This window comes from Thamnophis sirtalis, unplaced genomic scaffold (assembly GCF_051295495.1).
Source record: "Thamnophis sirtalis isolate CommonGarterSnake01/CBP01778 unplaced genomic scaffold, rThaSir2_p1.2 scaffold_9, whole genome shotgun sequence".
In the NCBI taxonomy this organism is placed as follows: Eukaryota; Metazoa; Chordata; class Lepidosauria; order Squamata; family Natricidae; genus Thamnophis; species Thamnophis sirtalis.
In genome coordinates, this window is record NW_028261389.1 from 182,841 (window position 1) to 198,000 (window position 15,160).

At 61.1% G+C, this 15,160-nt stretch overlaps 2 protein-coding genes across 2 annotated transcripts in view; one reads left to right on the forward strand and one right to left on the reverse strand.

Moving 5' to 3' along the window:
- The window catches only part of LRRC4 (leucine rich repeat containing 4), a 52,591-nt gene that overhangs the window by 4,705 nt on the left and 32,726 nt on the right, over nucleotides 1-15,160 (reverse strand). The window contains 2 exon segments of the mRNA XM_087722482.1: nucleotides 1,891-1,969; nucleotides 3,268-3,483. Of these exon segments, the coding sequence (XP_087578608.1) occupies nucleotides 1,891-1,969; nucleotides 3,268-3,483 (295 nt within the window).
- The window catches only part of SND1 (staphylococcal nuclease and tudor domain containing 1), a gene marked incomplete in the record, with an annotated part of 47,893 nt that continues 43,135 nt past the window's right edge, over nucleotides 10,403-15,160 (forward strand). The window contains 6 exon segments of the mRNA XM_087722591.1: nucleotides 10,403-10,576; nucleotides 11,260-11,409; nucleotides 12,321-12,441; nucleotides 13,682-13,760; nucleotides 14,785-14,945; nucleotides 15,033-15,124. Of these exon segments, the coding sequence (XP_087578717.1) occupies nucleotides 10,487-10,576; nucleotides 11,260-11,409; nucleotides 12,321-12,441; nucleotides 13,682-13,760; nucleotides 14,785-14,945; nucleotides 15,033-15,124 (693 nt within the window).

Here is a 15,160-nt window from a genome sequence, read left to right on the forward strand (position 1 = left end):
AAAAACTTTTATAAATATTTACCTCCCTCCCCAACCCTCCCCACCTGAGCCCATCTCCCCACCCCAACCTCCACCACCACCACCCCGATTTCCCAGAGCAAATACAGGGTATAAATATTTAAGTATCATAATGTAATAAAAATAAAAATTTATATTAAAAAAAATCATATTCTAAAATAAACTAAAAGAAACTTGGCTTCGTCCATCATATGTGCTTTAACTCCTCTTTTGTTAAGCTAACTATAAACAAATTAAATCATCCCTTGCTTTTTCAGTCATAAGCTATCTGGAATTTCGATGCCTTTCTGACTCACCCCTCTCCATGGCCTCCAGCTGCTCCTTAGAGAAGACAGTCCTCCTCCGGGTTCTGGAAAGCCCAGCCGCTCCTGCTGGCCGGGAGGAAGATGGGCAGGTGGGAGCCTCTGCCGAGTCCCTCCTCTCCCTTTCTCCTGCCAAGAGGGGATCTGTGGTGGGGGGAGGCAGGGCAGCAGAGGGGGCCCTGGGCCTTTACAACCAGGGAAACGCACCCTCCGCTTATCACAGGCAATGATGCTTCAGGTGCATGGCCATGGCCCTGGCTCCACCCATGGATTCCATAGGATGAGGACACAGGTGGATCTGGTGATGGGCTGTGTGTGTGTGTGTGTGTGTGTGTGTGTGGCTGCAAAGGATGGATCTGCCCAGGAATTGGCAAAATTGCCTCTTCAGCATCTTGTCACAAGCCCCCCTGAAGAATCCCAGCCATGGGTGGGGGGTGGGGGGTGGAGTTTGGAGACTTTTAAAGCCAAAGGAGGGCTCTGGAGGCACCATGGGAAGAACGGGGTACGAATGGGGGGAAACCCAGAGTCCCTGAGGCAGCCAGTTGTTTCCTGAAACAGCTTGCTATCAACATTTCATCTTTGTTTATTCTGCTGGGATCAACTCTGTCTTACGGTATATTTCTCAGTATTCATAAAGTTACAATATTTCCCTAGAATCTTGTAGTTTATGGCGATAGTTTGAATTCCATCCCCATTTCTTTAAAAGGAGTTTCCCCCTCTGATCTATAGCAGATCAGTACCACCTTGTGGCTGGTCTGGAGCAAAACAAAATTTCTGGTTTTTTTAGTGGTGATTTCATTGCTGATTATCAGCAGTTTTGCATTTTAGTGTCAAATGGAAAATTTGCCTCTGAATGTGCAAGATTGAAAAAAAAGTTTTTCTCTGACACAGTTTCCATTTGCTTCTCTCTGGTGAGATTAGTCCGGTGAGAATGGAAGAAACAGTCATCCCACACCTGAAAGCCACACGGGCAGGAATTTGCAATGTAAATCTGCCTTCCCCTTGCCAGGAGGGGGCCAAGATTCTCTCTCTGCCACTCACCAGGCAGAAAGCGGTGGCAGCCACGGGGCCTCCAGGCTGCTCACTCAAAGCGGGAGGGAGGGAGGGAGGGAGGGAGGGAGGGAGAGTCCAGACTGGGAGCTCCTGGAAGGGGGATTTTAGCCCTACGGACAGATGCCTTCAGGACTCAGCCATTCCATCATTTACTCTAGGTCCTCATAGCCTCTGTGCCCCCCCCCCCAGTGACTCATGAAGTGGGGCCCACGTTTCCTTGCCACTCCAAATAAGAGGCTCAAGAGGTTTTGGTGGGACCCAAAACTGAGACCTGGCCCTTTCTTGGTCAAGCAAGAAGAGGGCCAGTGGGGCAGTTCGAGGCGGGAGGATTCCCAGTGCTCCTGTCCCTCAAGACCAGCAGGAGCTCCTCCAGGTTGGGTTGTGGAGCAGATCCCACAGGGAGACAGTGCCCCCCTCAGGGCTGTCATGGGGGGGTGGAGGAGGAGGAGACACAGTCTCCTTTGAATAGGGAGGATAAAGAAGACTCCTGCCCCAAACAAAGCCTCCCCCCTCTTACCTGGCTGTGGGAGCTTCATCAGGAAGGGGGACCCACCTGGGGCTTCCAGGCGTCTGAGGATGCGGTTGATGGAAGAGACCTGGAGGAGCAGAAGAAAACGGAGTGGATAACAAACCCAGGTTCTGTTAAGGCCGGTGCTGGTGGCTGCTGGAATTTACTTTGGAGCCCTTTAGCAGGAGCTGGCAGTAGGGGGCTGCTGCACCCAGAGTGATGGGGCCCCACTCCAGGCAGCCCGAGCGGAAGGCCTGGACTCAGAGCTCAGAAAGGCCGCTCCCCCCCCCCCCCGCCGCAGATCCCTTTGATGGCTGGGGTGGGGGTGGAGTGAAAGGAGGAGCCTCTGGGGAAATATGGGAGTGGGGTTGTACTGTCACTCTCATCCAGCCTAGTGTCCTAAGTTGCCCCCAAAGTCCAGTTTCCTTCTGGGGAAGGAAGAAATGTTGGCAATAAGGATGGGAAGGATATTGTGTGAATGCGTGTGGGTGGGTGTTGGTGTGTGTGTGTGTGGGTGTGTGCGTGTGTGTGTGTGTGTGCATGTGTGTCTACCAGTACATTGGTGGATTTTAAAGGCAATGAATATCTGAAAATGAATGTGAATGGGGGGATGGATAGGAAGGATGGAGTCAGTGAGTGAGTGAAAGAGAAGGGAAAAGAAAAGAAAGGGAGATGGAAGGAAGGAAGGAAGGAAGGAAGGAAGGAAGGAAGGAAGGAAGGAAGGAAATGGCCATAAATGGTTGCAACTGTCTTGAGGCATTTCTTTGTAACAACTCCCCCCCCCCCCCGTGTTGCCAAGTGTGTTGGGTCTCCAGGGAGAGAATTCTACTTGGCTGCAAACCACTCGCTGAATTCTCTGGGGCTCAGGAAACCTCATGGGGCTCATCAGACAAAGACCCCCCTTGAGGACAAGTTGCAGCCAGGCAGACCCTGGCAGAGGCACTGAGCCTCCACCCGGTGGGCACTTTCCACGCTCCAGGCAGGCTCTGTCACTCCCAGCCCAGCATTGCTCTCTCTCGCCCCCCTTTTCCTTAAAAGCAACCAGCTTGTTCCGGAAAGGGAGGGGGCTCCCTCTTCAGTGGAGAGCAAGACCGGCGAAAGAGGCACCCATCCAGTGCTGGCAAAAGGAGCTGTCACCCAGGAGCAACCTTGGCTTCAGCAGTGCATGGAAGGAGGGAGGGGAGGACAGCGCCTGTGATGGGTGGGAGAAGGTGAAGCAGGTTTTCTAGGGAGAAAAAGGCAGCTGGGTTCAGCTCTCTCTCTCTTTGCCCAAAATAGATGCATGGCTGCATATGCCTGCTCTTGCGCGCGCACACACACACACACACACACACAAACACACAGAGATGGGGGGGGAGTGTTAGCAATGCACCCTCCACAACTCACACTGGGTATCCCGCTTGCAGCGCAGGTGCCTGCTGCCTCCAGCTTTTCCCTGATCTCCCGGGCAAAGAGCGACGGGCGCTGCTGCTTCAGCTTGGCAATCCCAGCTACCAGCTGCGGAGTGGAGATCTGGGGCCGGCTGCCTGCCCTTGTCTTTGGCTGGACAATGCCCACCTTGTAGTAGCGGGTGAGAATCTTGCTGACACACCCATTGGAGACCTGGATCATGTCAAGAGAAGGAGGAAGGCCTGGGTGTTCCTTTGCCCCGAGGCATGTTGGGAAGGTCGGAGGAAGGAAATGGGGAGGAAGACTCGGACCAGGCAGAAGAGAAGAGGGTTGCACCCCTCCTCCGTTGCTGCCCATCTGGCCCCCGTCTTCTCTGCAGCCTCTCCTTTAGGTCTGCACTGCCTCCCCCACCCCCCATGAGGACCCTGGACCTCCTCCCCCCCCACCCTCACATGGTGCTACCTTCAGCTGGTGTGAGATGTCGGCAGCCCGCAGCCCACAGAGGGCCAGTTCCACAATCTTCCTCCTCTTGGCATCAGGCAGGGGGCACCCGGTCACAAAGACTCCACCCAGCTGATTCACCCTCCTGAGCTCTGCAAGCAGCGGAAGAGCCAGGTCAGACCACACCCCCAGCCCGCCTGGGCCAAGGACGCTGCCCAGCTCAGAGGACGCCCAGAGCCGAATGCAGGCCTCCCCCACGCTCTCCTCTGCCTACTGAAGCATGGCAGTTCAGGCTGGGTTCTTTGCCTTTCCCCCCGGAGAATGGAGCTATGTTGCTGTGGGGTCAGCGTTGGACCTGTCCCTAAAGGCCAGTGCAATCTGCAGCTGAGTCCGTCCCCCCTGAAGCCCCAGCTGTGGTGACAAGCTGCTCCTCTCCATTGTCCGGCCAGGTTTGGGAAGGTCCTGCCCTGAGAGACCCCGGAGAGCTGTTTCCTCTACCAACCCTTGGTATTTATCTCTTCTTCCTTCCTCCAGAAAGTAAACTCACCGCTGGGTGGAGAAATGATGGGAGAAGCCACCTGTCTCAAAGCCCCACTCCCTGATCTGCCTCCTGGCTGCCATGAGCATCAGCCCGGCTGCTCCCACCGGAGGCCAAGGCGGTCTCCCCATTCCTCTGCACAGCAAAGGGCTTCAACTGGTCAGAGAAGCGTTGCTTACCACAGGGTGGGACGGCATCCAGACGCCACTGGGCCATCGGTGCTGGGCCTTCAAGAGGAAGGGTGAATCAGCACTCCAGCCATGTCCCCACATGCTGCCGGGAGTCTGAGGGTGAGGGCACCGAGAAACTGGTGCCCCTCTTGCCTTTTCCTGGTGTGGCACCTGGATACCAGTTGGGCACCACTGTCGCCCATAGTCTCCACCAGCTTTGCACTTTTATCCCCCCCCCCGTGCCCACTGACCTGTGCTGGTCCTTTCTGAACCCCCCACGGAGCCAAGGGAGACACTTGGCGGAGCGTCTGCTGGGGATGGGAGCCTCTGAAGTCCCTGGAGGCTGCGAGGGGAAAACAGGGACGCGGAGAGGCAGGTGGAGAGGCACCATCCTGAGCAAAGTTTGACCTCCCCACCTCACAGGATCAGGTCCTGGGAATTCGGTTGGTGAGCCTTCCCTCTGGATGAAGGCGAGTGGAGCGCCTCCGCCGCCTCAAGCCCCCAGGCGCCCCCTCCCTCCCTCCCTCCCTCCTGCTCTGCGCCAAGCCTCCAGACGGCTCTCCTGCTGCCACCCAGAGGTGCTTCGCCGGCCGAGCGGCGGTTGGCATTTCAGCACCAGCGCGGCTCGGACAGCAACCCCGCCGCCTTCTCCTTCCCGGCCCGCCGTCATCTTTATCCGCGGCTCTTTGAGGCGCTGCGGCCGCAGCGGCTTTCCTTCTCCCGAGGGCCGAGGGCCTCAGCTGGACAGGAGCAGCCGCTTCTGGAGACGGCCTTCCTCCGGCCTCCCCTCGCCTGCCAAAGACCCAGAGAGCCCACCAGAAGATGCCAGCCCTTTGGCCCTTACCCACCTTCCGGCGTGCGCTCCCTTGGGGTGGCCGAGAGGGAGGGCTCCCCCTCTGCACTCACCCGCGCCACCCCACACCGTGGCGGAGACCTCAACGCGGCGGTGGCCCAGGAGAGCCAAGACGAGGTTCCTTTATTGTCGAGCTCTACCCGCGGTTGCTTTGTGCAAACAGAGGTGATTTTGATTTGGCTCGGGGGCGGGGGCGTCCTGCCCCCGTTGAACTTGCCCAGATGGCTTCGGGCTCGGCCGACGGATCAACTCGCTGCCAAGCCGGCCGAGAAAATATTTGATGAGCAAATAGTGGGGCCAGGAGTCTCTTTTGCGGCCCCGGGTGCCCAGCAATTGACCCTCATTACTGCCCCCCCCGCCCCTCCCGCCAGGGATCTCCACCGAACAGGCTGCCTCCCAGGCGACCATCTGGCCCCAATTACACATTAACCATGGAGCCCTCCCGCCTCGCCATCCCCAACGGCCGCCGAGAGTCGCAGCACCTTCCAGTCTCTGTCTCGCCTGGGACCCACACGAGTGCGGGGGGGGGGGAGGTTGTAGGCCCAACCACCCTCGAGCTTCGGAGCTCCCACACTTCTTTTGCCGAGGGGGCAGCGGAGGAGCCGCACAGCGTGGGAGCCCAGTGCGCGCAAGGATGCCCAGCGCAGTTGGCAACCGCCTGGAGCGGCTTCTCCCTCGCCTGTCGGAGGACCAGGTTGCTCTGTCCTTAGGCCCCCGTGGCCTCCCTTAGAGGAGCTGAGCCTGCGCCGCATCCAAACCTGAGATGGGGCTGGGAGCATCCCCTCTCCTAGGGTGGGATCTAAAATCGCGGGCGGGCGGGAGTTGAGGCGTCTCTAGGGCGCACAGCAGGAGGCGCCTCTCTGCTTCTCTCTCTCTGGGCTCAGCAAAGCTGACGTAAAACCCACACCTAAAAGACAAGGCCCTCGCCTCAGGCAGCCTTTCCCCCTTGGGCTGCACCTCAGCTCTCCTTCTGCCCGCCTCTTTAGCCAGCAGTGGGGGAAAGATCCGCTCTGTAAGCAAACTCGGATGGGTGGCTCTCCTGGAGGATTCTTGGCAGGGGAAAGTGGGCGGAATCTGGCAGGCAGAGTGAAGCACGGGAAACCGGCAGAGAAGTGAGGGGGAGTCCGGGAGCCAAAAGAAAGGAAGGAAGGAAGGAAGGAAGGAAGGAAGGAAGGAAGGAAGGAAGGAAGGAAGGAAGGAAGGAAGGAAGGAAGGAAAGCGGGCGGGCTAAGAACAGCAAGAGGCGGAGGACTGAATCCAGGCTCTTGGGAAGGGGGCGAGCAGGGCAAGTGGAGACCCAAGGGATATGCTCTGGCTCTGATTGAGGAAAGAAGAGACCCTTCCCTTCTGTTTGGCACAGTGCATACAGCTGCAATTCTGCATTTTGGGGTCTTCCTGAGGAAACGGAGCCTGTGCTGTTGGGGAGTGGGGGGATTCCCATGGGGAGATCAAGGGCAGATACTGGGAAGGCGGTTCTTTCACCCTGGCGGAGACCCACACTTTGCCACCACAAGCGGTAGGAAAGGCCAGTAAGCTGGGGGCGGGGGGGGGAGGAAGCTACCCTCCAAGTGATTCACTCTCTGTGGAGACTTCCCATTGACTGGGTAACGTGAACGACAGGAGTCCCTGCTTTTGGGCTTCCAGGGGACACCGAATCAGAAGGAACCCCCGATCTCTTACTTTCATCCAGTGGCACACTTGAAATCACCGCAAAAGGTAATTCAATTTGCAGTATGCGGGAAAATCACACCACCCCAGGGAGGGATTGCCTAGCCCTCCTTAAAAGCCTCCCGGGACAGAGGACCCATCGCCTCCCCAGAGAGAAGCTGCGTCGTCGGACAGATCTTCCTAGCGGGAAAACTTTTCCTTAGTCTGCAAATCTGGTCCAGATGCTGTTGCTCTTCCTTGCAACAGTCAGACGAGCCTCCCCCTCCAGCGTCAGCAGCCGGTACCCAAGTGAAGCGGCGGGTGGCTCGCTTGCCCTCCTTGGGGGCACTTCCTGGCCGCTGGGAGAGGAGAAACTTGCCCGGAGGATACCATTGCAGCACAACTGAGCCTTCCTCCCGTCTAGCCTCCTCGGAAGCTCTTTGGGCGCCAGGTGGGGGAGTGGGGGTGGTTCGCGCTGTATTATAAAGCGCTGGAGCTGCGCAAGGAAGAACGGAAGAGGATCGGTGCAGCTACGCTCTGGTTGATCTGTGCTGGGGAGGGGGGAATGGCTGCCCCCAGTTCTGGGCAGAGTCTCACCTGAGCGCTGCCCCTTGGCCCCCCGAAAGCCAGAATGGAAGAATTCCCAATTGTCTCAGTGGAGCTGCGGGGACAGCTCCCCTTCCTTCCTCTGGCCCTGTCGTGCCAGCTGCCGTTGCCCTGGACCCAGGAGAGGGGAAACAAGAGTGTACCCAGACACCCCTCAGCCTTCCTCTTTCCGCACTGTCAAAACTGGCTGGGGGGGGGGATATCCTGCTAGACCCACTTGCGCTGCCTATATAAACACTCCTTTCTGTTGGGCCGGGATCGCCTTGCGCCTCCTTTTCAGCTCCACAGCTGTTCCCCACCACCACCACCACCACTAGTTCTCTTGGGAGCCACAGTTTTGGAGGTGGGGATTTCTAAGCCGGCCCCCTTTCAATCCGCTCCAGCCTGTCCTCCAGCTTCCCCGACCGGCCTCCCCTGGCCCCGATGGGACCCGCTGAACTGGACAAGAAGCCAGAGAATCCTGTCCCATCTGCGGCTCACGTTTCCCAGCCTGGGGCGCGATTCCTAGGACCAGCCGCTTTTCCATTTGGCGTCGCCGGACTCCAGCCCGGGACCTTGCGGTGGACGCCGGTCTTCATCCCACAGCCCAACAGCCACGGAGGCGGTTGGACTCCAAGGAAGGAGGCGAGTCCAGGCAAAGCCTCCTGCGCTCTGTGCTGCAGTCCTTCGGCTCCCCCCCCCGATGCTCTCGGCCAGCGCCCCCCTCTCCGACCCCGAAGGCAGCAGGCTCGTTTGGAGGAGTCACTCGAGATTGATCCTCAGAGGCGCTTCGGCACGAAGGAAGAAAGTTGAAGGAGCGCGCGGGCTCCCCAAGTGGCTTCCGTGGCCGCAGCAGGGAGTGCGGGCAGCGGGGAGCCCGATGGACGGAGAGGACATCCCAACCGTTGCTCTTCCTGCGCCGGCGAGAGACCACGAAAGAAGGCCACAGCAGCAGACCTCCTACTCCCTGGTCAGCAGCCTTTGCCTCCCCAGCCACTGGAGCGTTTAGGAGACTGCCTTAGACTAGGAATCAGCCTTTGGGAGTGGGGGGGGGGCAGGAAAGGGGCTCCCCGAAAGCTTTCTGGGGCTGATGCCGGAAATTCCAGCCAGTTCTCTCCCAGATATGATCCCCAGATGAGCGAATGGTGCCAGTCTCGCCCCAACGGAGCTAGTGAGCCAGTATCAGGCTCCTGTGAAAAGCCTAGGCTCTACCCACTCCATGTCCCAGCCCCCACCCCACCCCCGACGTTTCTGCAGGCTGGTGGCATTTGAAAGGAGGGGCAGGACTCCTGTGGTGTCCTCTATGCTGCTAGTGGCTTGCAGAACACTGATGATAGCAATAGCAGTTAGACTTATATACCGCTTCATAGGGCTTTCAGCCCTCTCTAAGCGGTTTACAGTCAGCATATTGCCCCCAACAATCCGGGTCCTCATTTTACCCACCTCGGAAGGATGGAAGGCTGAGTCAACCATGAGCCAGTGAGATTAGAACCGCTGAACTGCAGATAACAGTCAGCTGAAGTGGCCTGCAGTACTGCACCCTAACCACTGCCCCACCTCGGATGTTACCTAGTTGGGTAAGAAAATGGCTTGAAGAGAGCACCCAGGATTCCACATGTCAATTTGGGCTGCAGAGATTTACTGTTGGGAACAAGACCACCAGGCCGGTCCTAGACTGCATTGGGGGGGGCTGCCTCTTGAAGCAATACTGGTCCCAATAGAGCCGAGGTGGTGCAGTGGTTAAATGCAGCACTGCAGGCTACTTCAGCTGACTGCAGTTCTGCAATTCAAATCTCACCGGCTCAGGGTTGACTCAGCCTTCCATCCTTCCGAGGTGGGTAAAATGAGGACCCGGATTGTTGTTGGGGGCGATATGCTGACTCTCTGTAAACCGCTTACAGAGGGCTGAAAGCCCCATGAAGCGGTATATAAGTCTAACTGCTATTGCTATTGCTAATTTGCATTGGCTTAAGAACTGGGGAAGAGCCTTTGAATTCAGCATGCCTCTATACAAGAGAAGCCTCTTCAGCCAAGAGGTTCATTTATTTGTTATGTTTATAGCGATCTCTTTGGCCCCCTTCCTCCTCGGGGCGCCGCAGGGCCAACAGCCACGCCAGCCACACGGGGAGAGCCGCCAAGCGCTGCTGAAGGTGCGTCGGCAGCTGCCACCGGTGCCATCGGGAGCGTTTCTTCCTCTGGGAAACTGGCATTTCGACTCCACTCGCGGAGCCTCTGGGCGGCTCACGAAGAGCAGGAAAGCCAACGGGCCCCCGACCTGCAACCATAGAAGCAGTGCGACCCCCCTCCCCGCACCGCGACTGCAGGGAGATCCCGCACGGAAGGGGCCCCCCGAGGGTCGCTCGCAGTCGCGCAGCAGCAGCAGCTGCGGGGGGAGGAGGGGGAGGCACAGCCAGCGAAATGGGAGGGAGGGGCGGAGTCTCCAGGGAGGGGCCTTCGGGAAGCGGGTGGGGGCGGCTCCCCGCCCTTCCTCGCCGCTCCCCCAGGGCAGCCTCCGCCGTGAAGGGGAAGCGAGCCAACCCCCCCTCCCCACCCCCGCTAGCCACGTGCAGCGCCAGGACCCTCCTCTCCCTCCGGCCGACTTTGGCGCAGGCGCGCCTCCCACGTGGCCCGTCTCCCACGTGCTGCTCTGTGCCTACGTGTCCTTCTGGCAGGGTGACCCGGAAGTCCTGCCTCCCCCGCCGCGACGCTTCTGTTTGAACACGCTCCGTTCCCTCGCTGGCCGCCTCGCGGCGTGGCGATTGGTTGGCCGGGCTCCCGTGGGGTGGGGCGCCGGATCGCGCCGGCCGATTGGCTTTCCGGCGAGAGGGGTCGGGCTCACTGGGTGTGCTGCGCGTGCGCCGGGGGGCGGGCCCGGCTAAATACCCAGCCGCCGCTCCGCCCCCTTCCTCCCTCCGCTCTTCGGACGCCGCCGCCGCTGCCGCCTCGCCTCCCGCGGAGACCTCCAGCGCGACCCCCGGCGCCATGGCTTCCTCCGCCGGACCCGCCGCCGCCGCCTCCTCGGCAGCCGGCTCCGCCCAGGCGCCCGCCCTCCAGCGCGGCATCGTCAAGATGGTAAAGGCGGCTCCTGAGCGCGTGCAGAGCGCCGGCGGGGAAAGCAGCGGGGAGCTCTCGGGCGCTTCTCTCTCGGGGCTGCCGCGGGACGTGGCCGCCGCTGGCCAGGGAGGAGGAGGAGGGGGCTCCCCCTGGCAAAGGCTGCGGGGCAGGCAGGGGTCGTGAGTGTATGTGGGGGGGGGACGGAGAACTGCGCCCCCCGGAGCCCCTTCCCCGCCCAGGGACTTGTTCCCCACGGAGCGTCTGTGCTGGAGCAGGGGCCGCCGGCTGGCTGCTCCGGGGTCTCCGGGGCAGGTTTCAGCCAGGTGGGCTGGTCAGTGGGCGGGGCTGGCGCAAAGGCCTTCAGGCTGCCCTCGCCTGGGGTGGTGGGCAGGAGGCGGCTGGTGCCAGGATTGGCAGAGTGGCAAGTAGCAGCGGTGGTGGCCGACGGGCGCTCTTGCAAGGTGTTGGGGGTGGGGGGGCAGGTGGCCTCGAACCCAGGGCAGAAGGGAGGTTGTGCCAAAGGGCTCCGCCTGAAGGTGGAAGGCTCTGACCCGCAGCAGCCGTTTCTGAAAGGAGGCAGCCTTGGCAGCAGTGGCTTGTGGGGGAGATCTCCCGGGGAGCTTCCTGTGTGAGTGGGGCCTGTGCGGTGGGGGGGTCTTGGCTGCCCCTCCTAATGCCCACCCGCCTCCTTTCCTCGCCAGGTCCTTTCGGGCTGCGCCATCATCGTCCGGGGACAGCCCCGGGGAGGCCCGCCTCCTGAGAGACAGATCAATCTCAGCAACATCCGTGCCGGGACTCTGGCACGCCGAGCAGCTGCTGGGCAGCCGGATGGCAAGGACACCCCTGACGAGGTAGGGTCCCCACCCCTGGACTTCGGATGCCAGCACCTATGTTTCTGTGTCCCCCCACACCCACCCCAGTCCTTGGTAGATTCCAGTGTGGGTCGCCATCAGCCACGGCCACAGGACGTTTCTCCCCACATGGGACTGAGGGGCTCAGAAAGCATGCCAGGTCCTCCCCCGGGTGGGTGCCGTTCAGGGGCTGCTGGCCCTGTGGCTGCCCCCACCACCACCACAGCCACTCAGGCCGTCCGGCCGGGCGGCCCCTGTGTCTTGGGCTCCTTTTGCTCAGGTGCCAGAGAGGTTTATTCTCTGCTGCTGGATGGGTTTTCCCTTCAGAAACACCTGGAACCGGGGTTGAGGTTAGAACGGGCCAGAGGGTGGATCCACTGACGGGTTTTTGTAGCAGGGGTGATTTGGGCACGCTGGTCCTGAGAAGGGTAGAAAGTCAGTCTTGTTAGGGAAAGAGTGGGGTCTTCTCGGTTCCCTGGGCTGAGCAGAAGCCCCGGAGGGGGAATCCGGAGACTTATGTGATGGGCCAGCGAGTGCCCAGAAGAACCCCGTGGGTGCTGGGAATGTGCCCCCCCCCCCGAGGACAGGCGCTTGGACCGTCTGCTGCCCCTAGAGCCACCCAGGCCTCTCCCCATAGTCCCCTCACAAACAGAAGCCTGGGTTGGGTGTGGAGCCCCCTCCCACTTCACACTGGGCGAGGGACCCAGGCCCTGTGAAGGGGACAGGTCTCCGAGAGGGTGAACCTTGCCACCCTCGCCCGGCCAGCCTCGCCTGCTCTTGTGCTCTGGTGTTGGGGCTGAGGGGGGCTTCCTGAGGAGGGGGGTCTGGGCCTGGGAGATCGCCCACTGGGGGTGGGGGGACTGGGAGGGAGGGTCGTCTTTTCCACCCTGGCTAACCCCTTACTTTCCCAGCCGTGGGCGTTCCCAGCTCGTGAGTTTTTGAGGAAGAAGCTGATTGGCAAAGACGTTTGCTTTTCCGTGGAGTACAAGACCTCTCCCCGGCGGGAGTACGGCATGGTCTACCTGGGCAAAGGTGAGAGGCCTCCTCTGCTTGGGCTTTCAGCCCCATGGATTGGACTGCTTGCCAGGGTTTGGGGGGGGGGTTGCCTGTTTGCTGGGGCTCCTGGAGACTGGGCAGCTCTAGCCACTAATCCTGGAGCAGCAGTTCTTGAGTCTGTGGTCAGCATGGGGGGGGGCTCTCCCGCTTGACCCCTTGGAAACCATTCATTGGGTGAGGTCCTCCTCCAGTCGGGGGCCGTCCCGGTCTGATGGCATCCCTGCCTTGGGCTGAACCAGGGGCCGGAGGCTCTTGCAGCCGGCACAGGGGAAAGCCACCTAAAGCAGCCCCTCCCTGTGGGTAAACCCCAGGGCAGCCGGAGACCCCCAGCATCTGCTCTGGGCGGGAGGGGGCTGCTCTGCCCAGGGATCGCTTGGCCCGCCCCTCCCGCTCCCCTGGCCCTGCTAAGAAGAGGAAGAAGAAGGGGGGCAGCTGGGGGCCCTCGGCCAGCCTCTCCTCAAGCGGATGGGGGTGCGGTTGGCCTGCTCTGTGGGAGGGAGGCGGCCCGAAGGCTCCAGGGAGCATCCAGGAGGCTGTGCTGGCCTCACTCGCGCTGGAGCCCTCCTGCGGTTGCCGCGTTGAGGGCCCAACGGGGAGGGTGGGTTGTTTCTCCTGTTGGGCGCCGTCTTCTCCCAGCCAGTCCTGCCTCCTTGGTCTGGGTGTCCTCACAGACCCTATCCGGGCATTGGGGGCCTCCTCTAGGGTGGCCCTTAGGTCACGAATAAGATGCCCCCCCTCCTCCCCTGTCCCCAGGAACACGAATGCCCCTGTTTTTGTTTTTTAAAGGGGCTTTTAAGAATCATTAATTTTAGGTTGTTTGATTTCTGGTCTGGTTAAGCCTTGTGCCTCCCCCCCCCCCCCCCCCCCGGAGCCCTAGATGAGTCCACTGATAACAGCCCCTCCTCAAGCGCCGGGCGTGGAGAGTCGGGGGGGGGGCAGCCAAGCTGAGCTCCACAGGGGTCAGCCTGAGATGGGAGGGGGCACCGCCTGCCAGGCTCTAGTGGCTGAGAGGGCGGGGGGGGGGAGAGGCTCAGCAAAGGCAGCTCTCCCACCCACCCATCCCCTGCGGCAAACGGGGCCTGGGGTGACTCAGGCGTCCTCTGTGCCGCCTGGTGACGGGTGCTGGGCTAGCTTTGGTGGAGCTGGTGGGGTCCTCTGGCGTGGCTTGCCCCCCTGCTCCCCTCCCGTTTCCTTACGGCCGCTCTCTCGATTGCAGACACGTCCGGGGAGAACATTGCGGAGTCCCTGGTGGCCGAGGGTCTGGCCTGTCGCCGGGAAGGGGTCCGCGCCAATAAGTGAGTAGCCTGCCCAAGGCCTCCGGGGCTGTGGGGCAGGGCCTGGCTCCTTTGCTGCCCAGTAAAGGAAGGATCCGGCCCTGGGTGGGGGTGTCCCTGCCGCTCCAGAGGGAGGCCTCTAGGGCGGCTCCCCACACAGGCTCCCCTAAGAGAAGGGGCCTCCCGTCAGGCTGGGTGCCGGGCGAATCAGAGCTCTGGACAAATGGACAGTGCTGCCCCCCCTCCCCCCCCCGTTGGGCTCCCGGTCTCCAAAAGGCTCAGAGGAACCCAGAGCCTGGAAGGCCAGGAGGCAGCTGTGCTTGTACAAGGGAATGACAGACCTCTGCACATGCACAGGAGTCTGTGGCACAACGGCTGGCTTGCTGCTTCTGCCCCCCCCCCCAGTTGAGGGAGTCTTGCAGGGGTGCTGGGGGTGCTGGGGGAGGCGGGAGCAGCCACTGCTTTCGAGGAGGAGAGCCACAATCCAGGGAGGGTCTTCCCAGTGGCTGGAAGGGAATGGGGCTTCTGGTGGGGAAGGTCTCCACCCCAAGGAGGCGGCTGGTGAGCCTCTGAGCTTCCCGGGTGCAAATCCAGTCAGGGGCCCCCAGGAGGCTCCAGACTGGCTCCAGGGTCCCGTCCAATGTGTCTGATCTGGGCACAAAGTCTGCACGGCCCTTCAGTCACGAGGGCCCTTCCTAGCTTCCAGGGCGCAACATGTGTGTCTTTGTGAGTGGAAGACAAGGTGGAACCCCAGGCCTAGTTCCACAGCACCTCCCTCCCCTTGGGACTCCAGGCCCCAAAGCCCCTGGGGCAGGAGCAGCAGAAGAGGTGGGGGGGGGAATCCGGGGACTTCAGCGTAGCTGCTGCGGATAGGAAGGGAGGGCCGCCCGGCCAGTGCCACCCGTAGCTGACTCCAGGGAGGCTCCTTGGGAATGTCGTCACTAGTCTGTGGAGAGGGGGGAGAGGGGGCGGGGGCTGCCCGGGCCAGACTGGGTGGGGTCTTCTGCTCCTCCCTCACGGAGGACTCTCCTCCTCCTCCTCCTAGTCCTGAGCAGAGCAGGCTGGCTGAGCTGGAGGAGCAGGCCAAGACCGCCAAGAAGGGGATGTGGAGCGAAGGGACAGGCTCACACACGCTCCGAGACCTCAAGTACACCATCGAGAACCCCCGGCACTTCGTGGACTCCATGCACCAGAAGCCCGTGAACGGTGAGTCCCCTTTGGCAGGTGGGGAGGGGCTGGCTTGGGGGCGGGTGGGGGGGCGCAGAGCAGGCGCTGAGTGGTCTTTCTCTGCAGCCATCATCGAACACGTCCGAGATGGGAGTGTCGTCCGGGCCTTACTCCTGCCAGAATACTACCTGGTCACTGTCATGTTGTCCGGCATCAAGGTCAGCCACTCCCAGGGGTCGTTGGAAGAAGAGAGG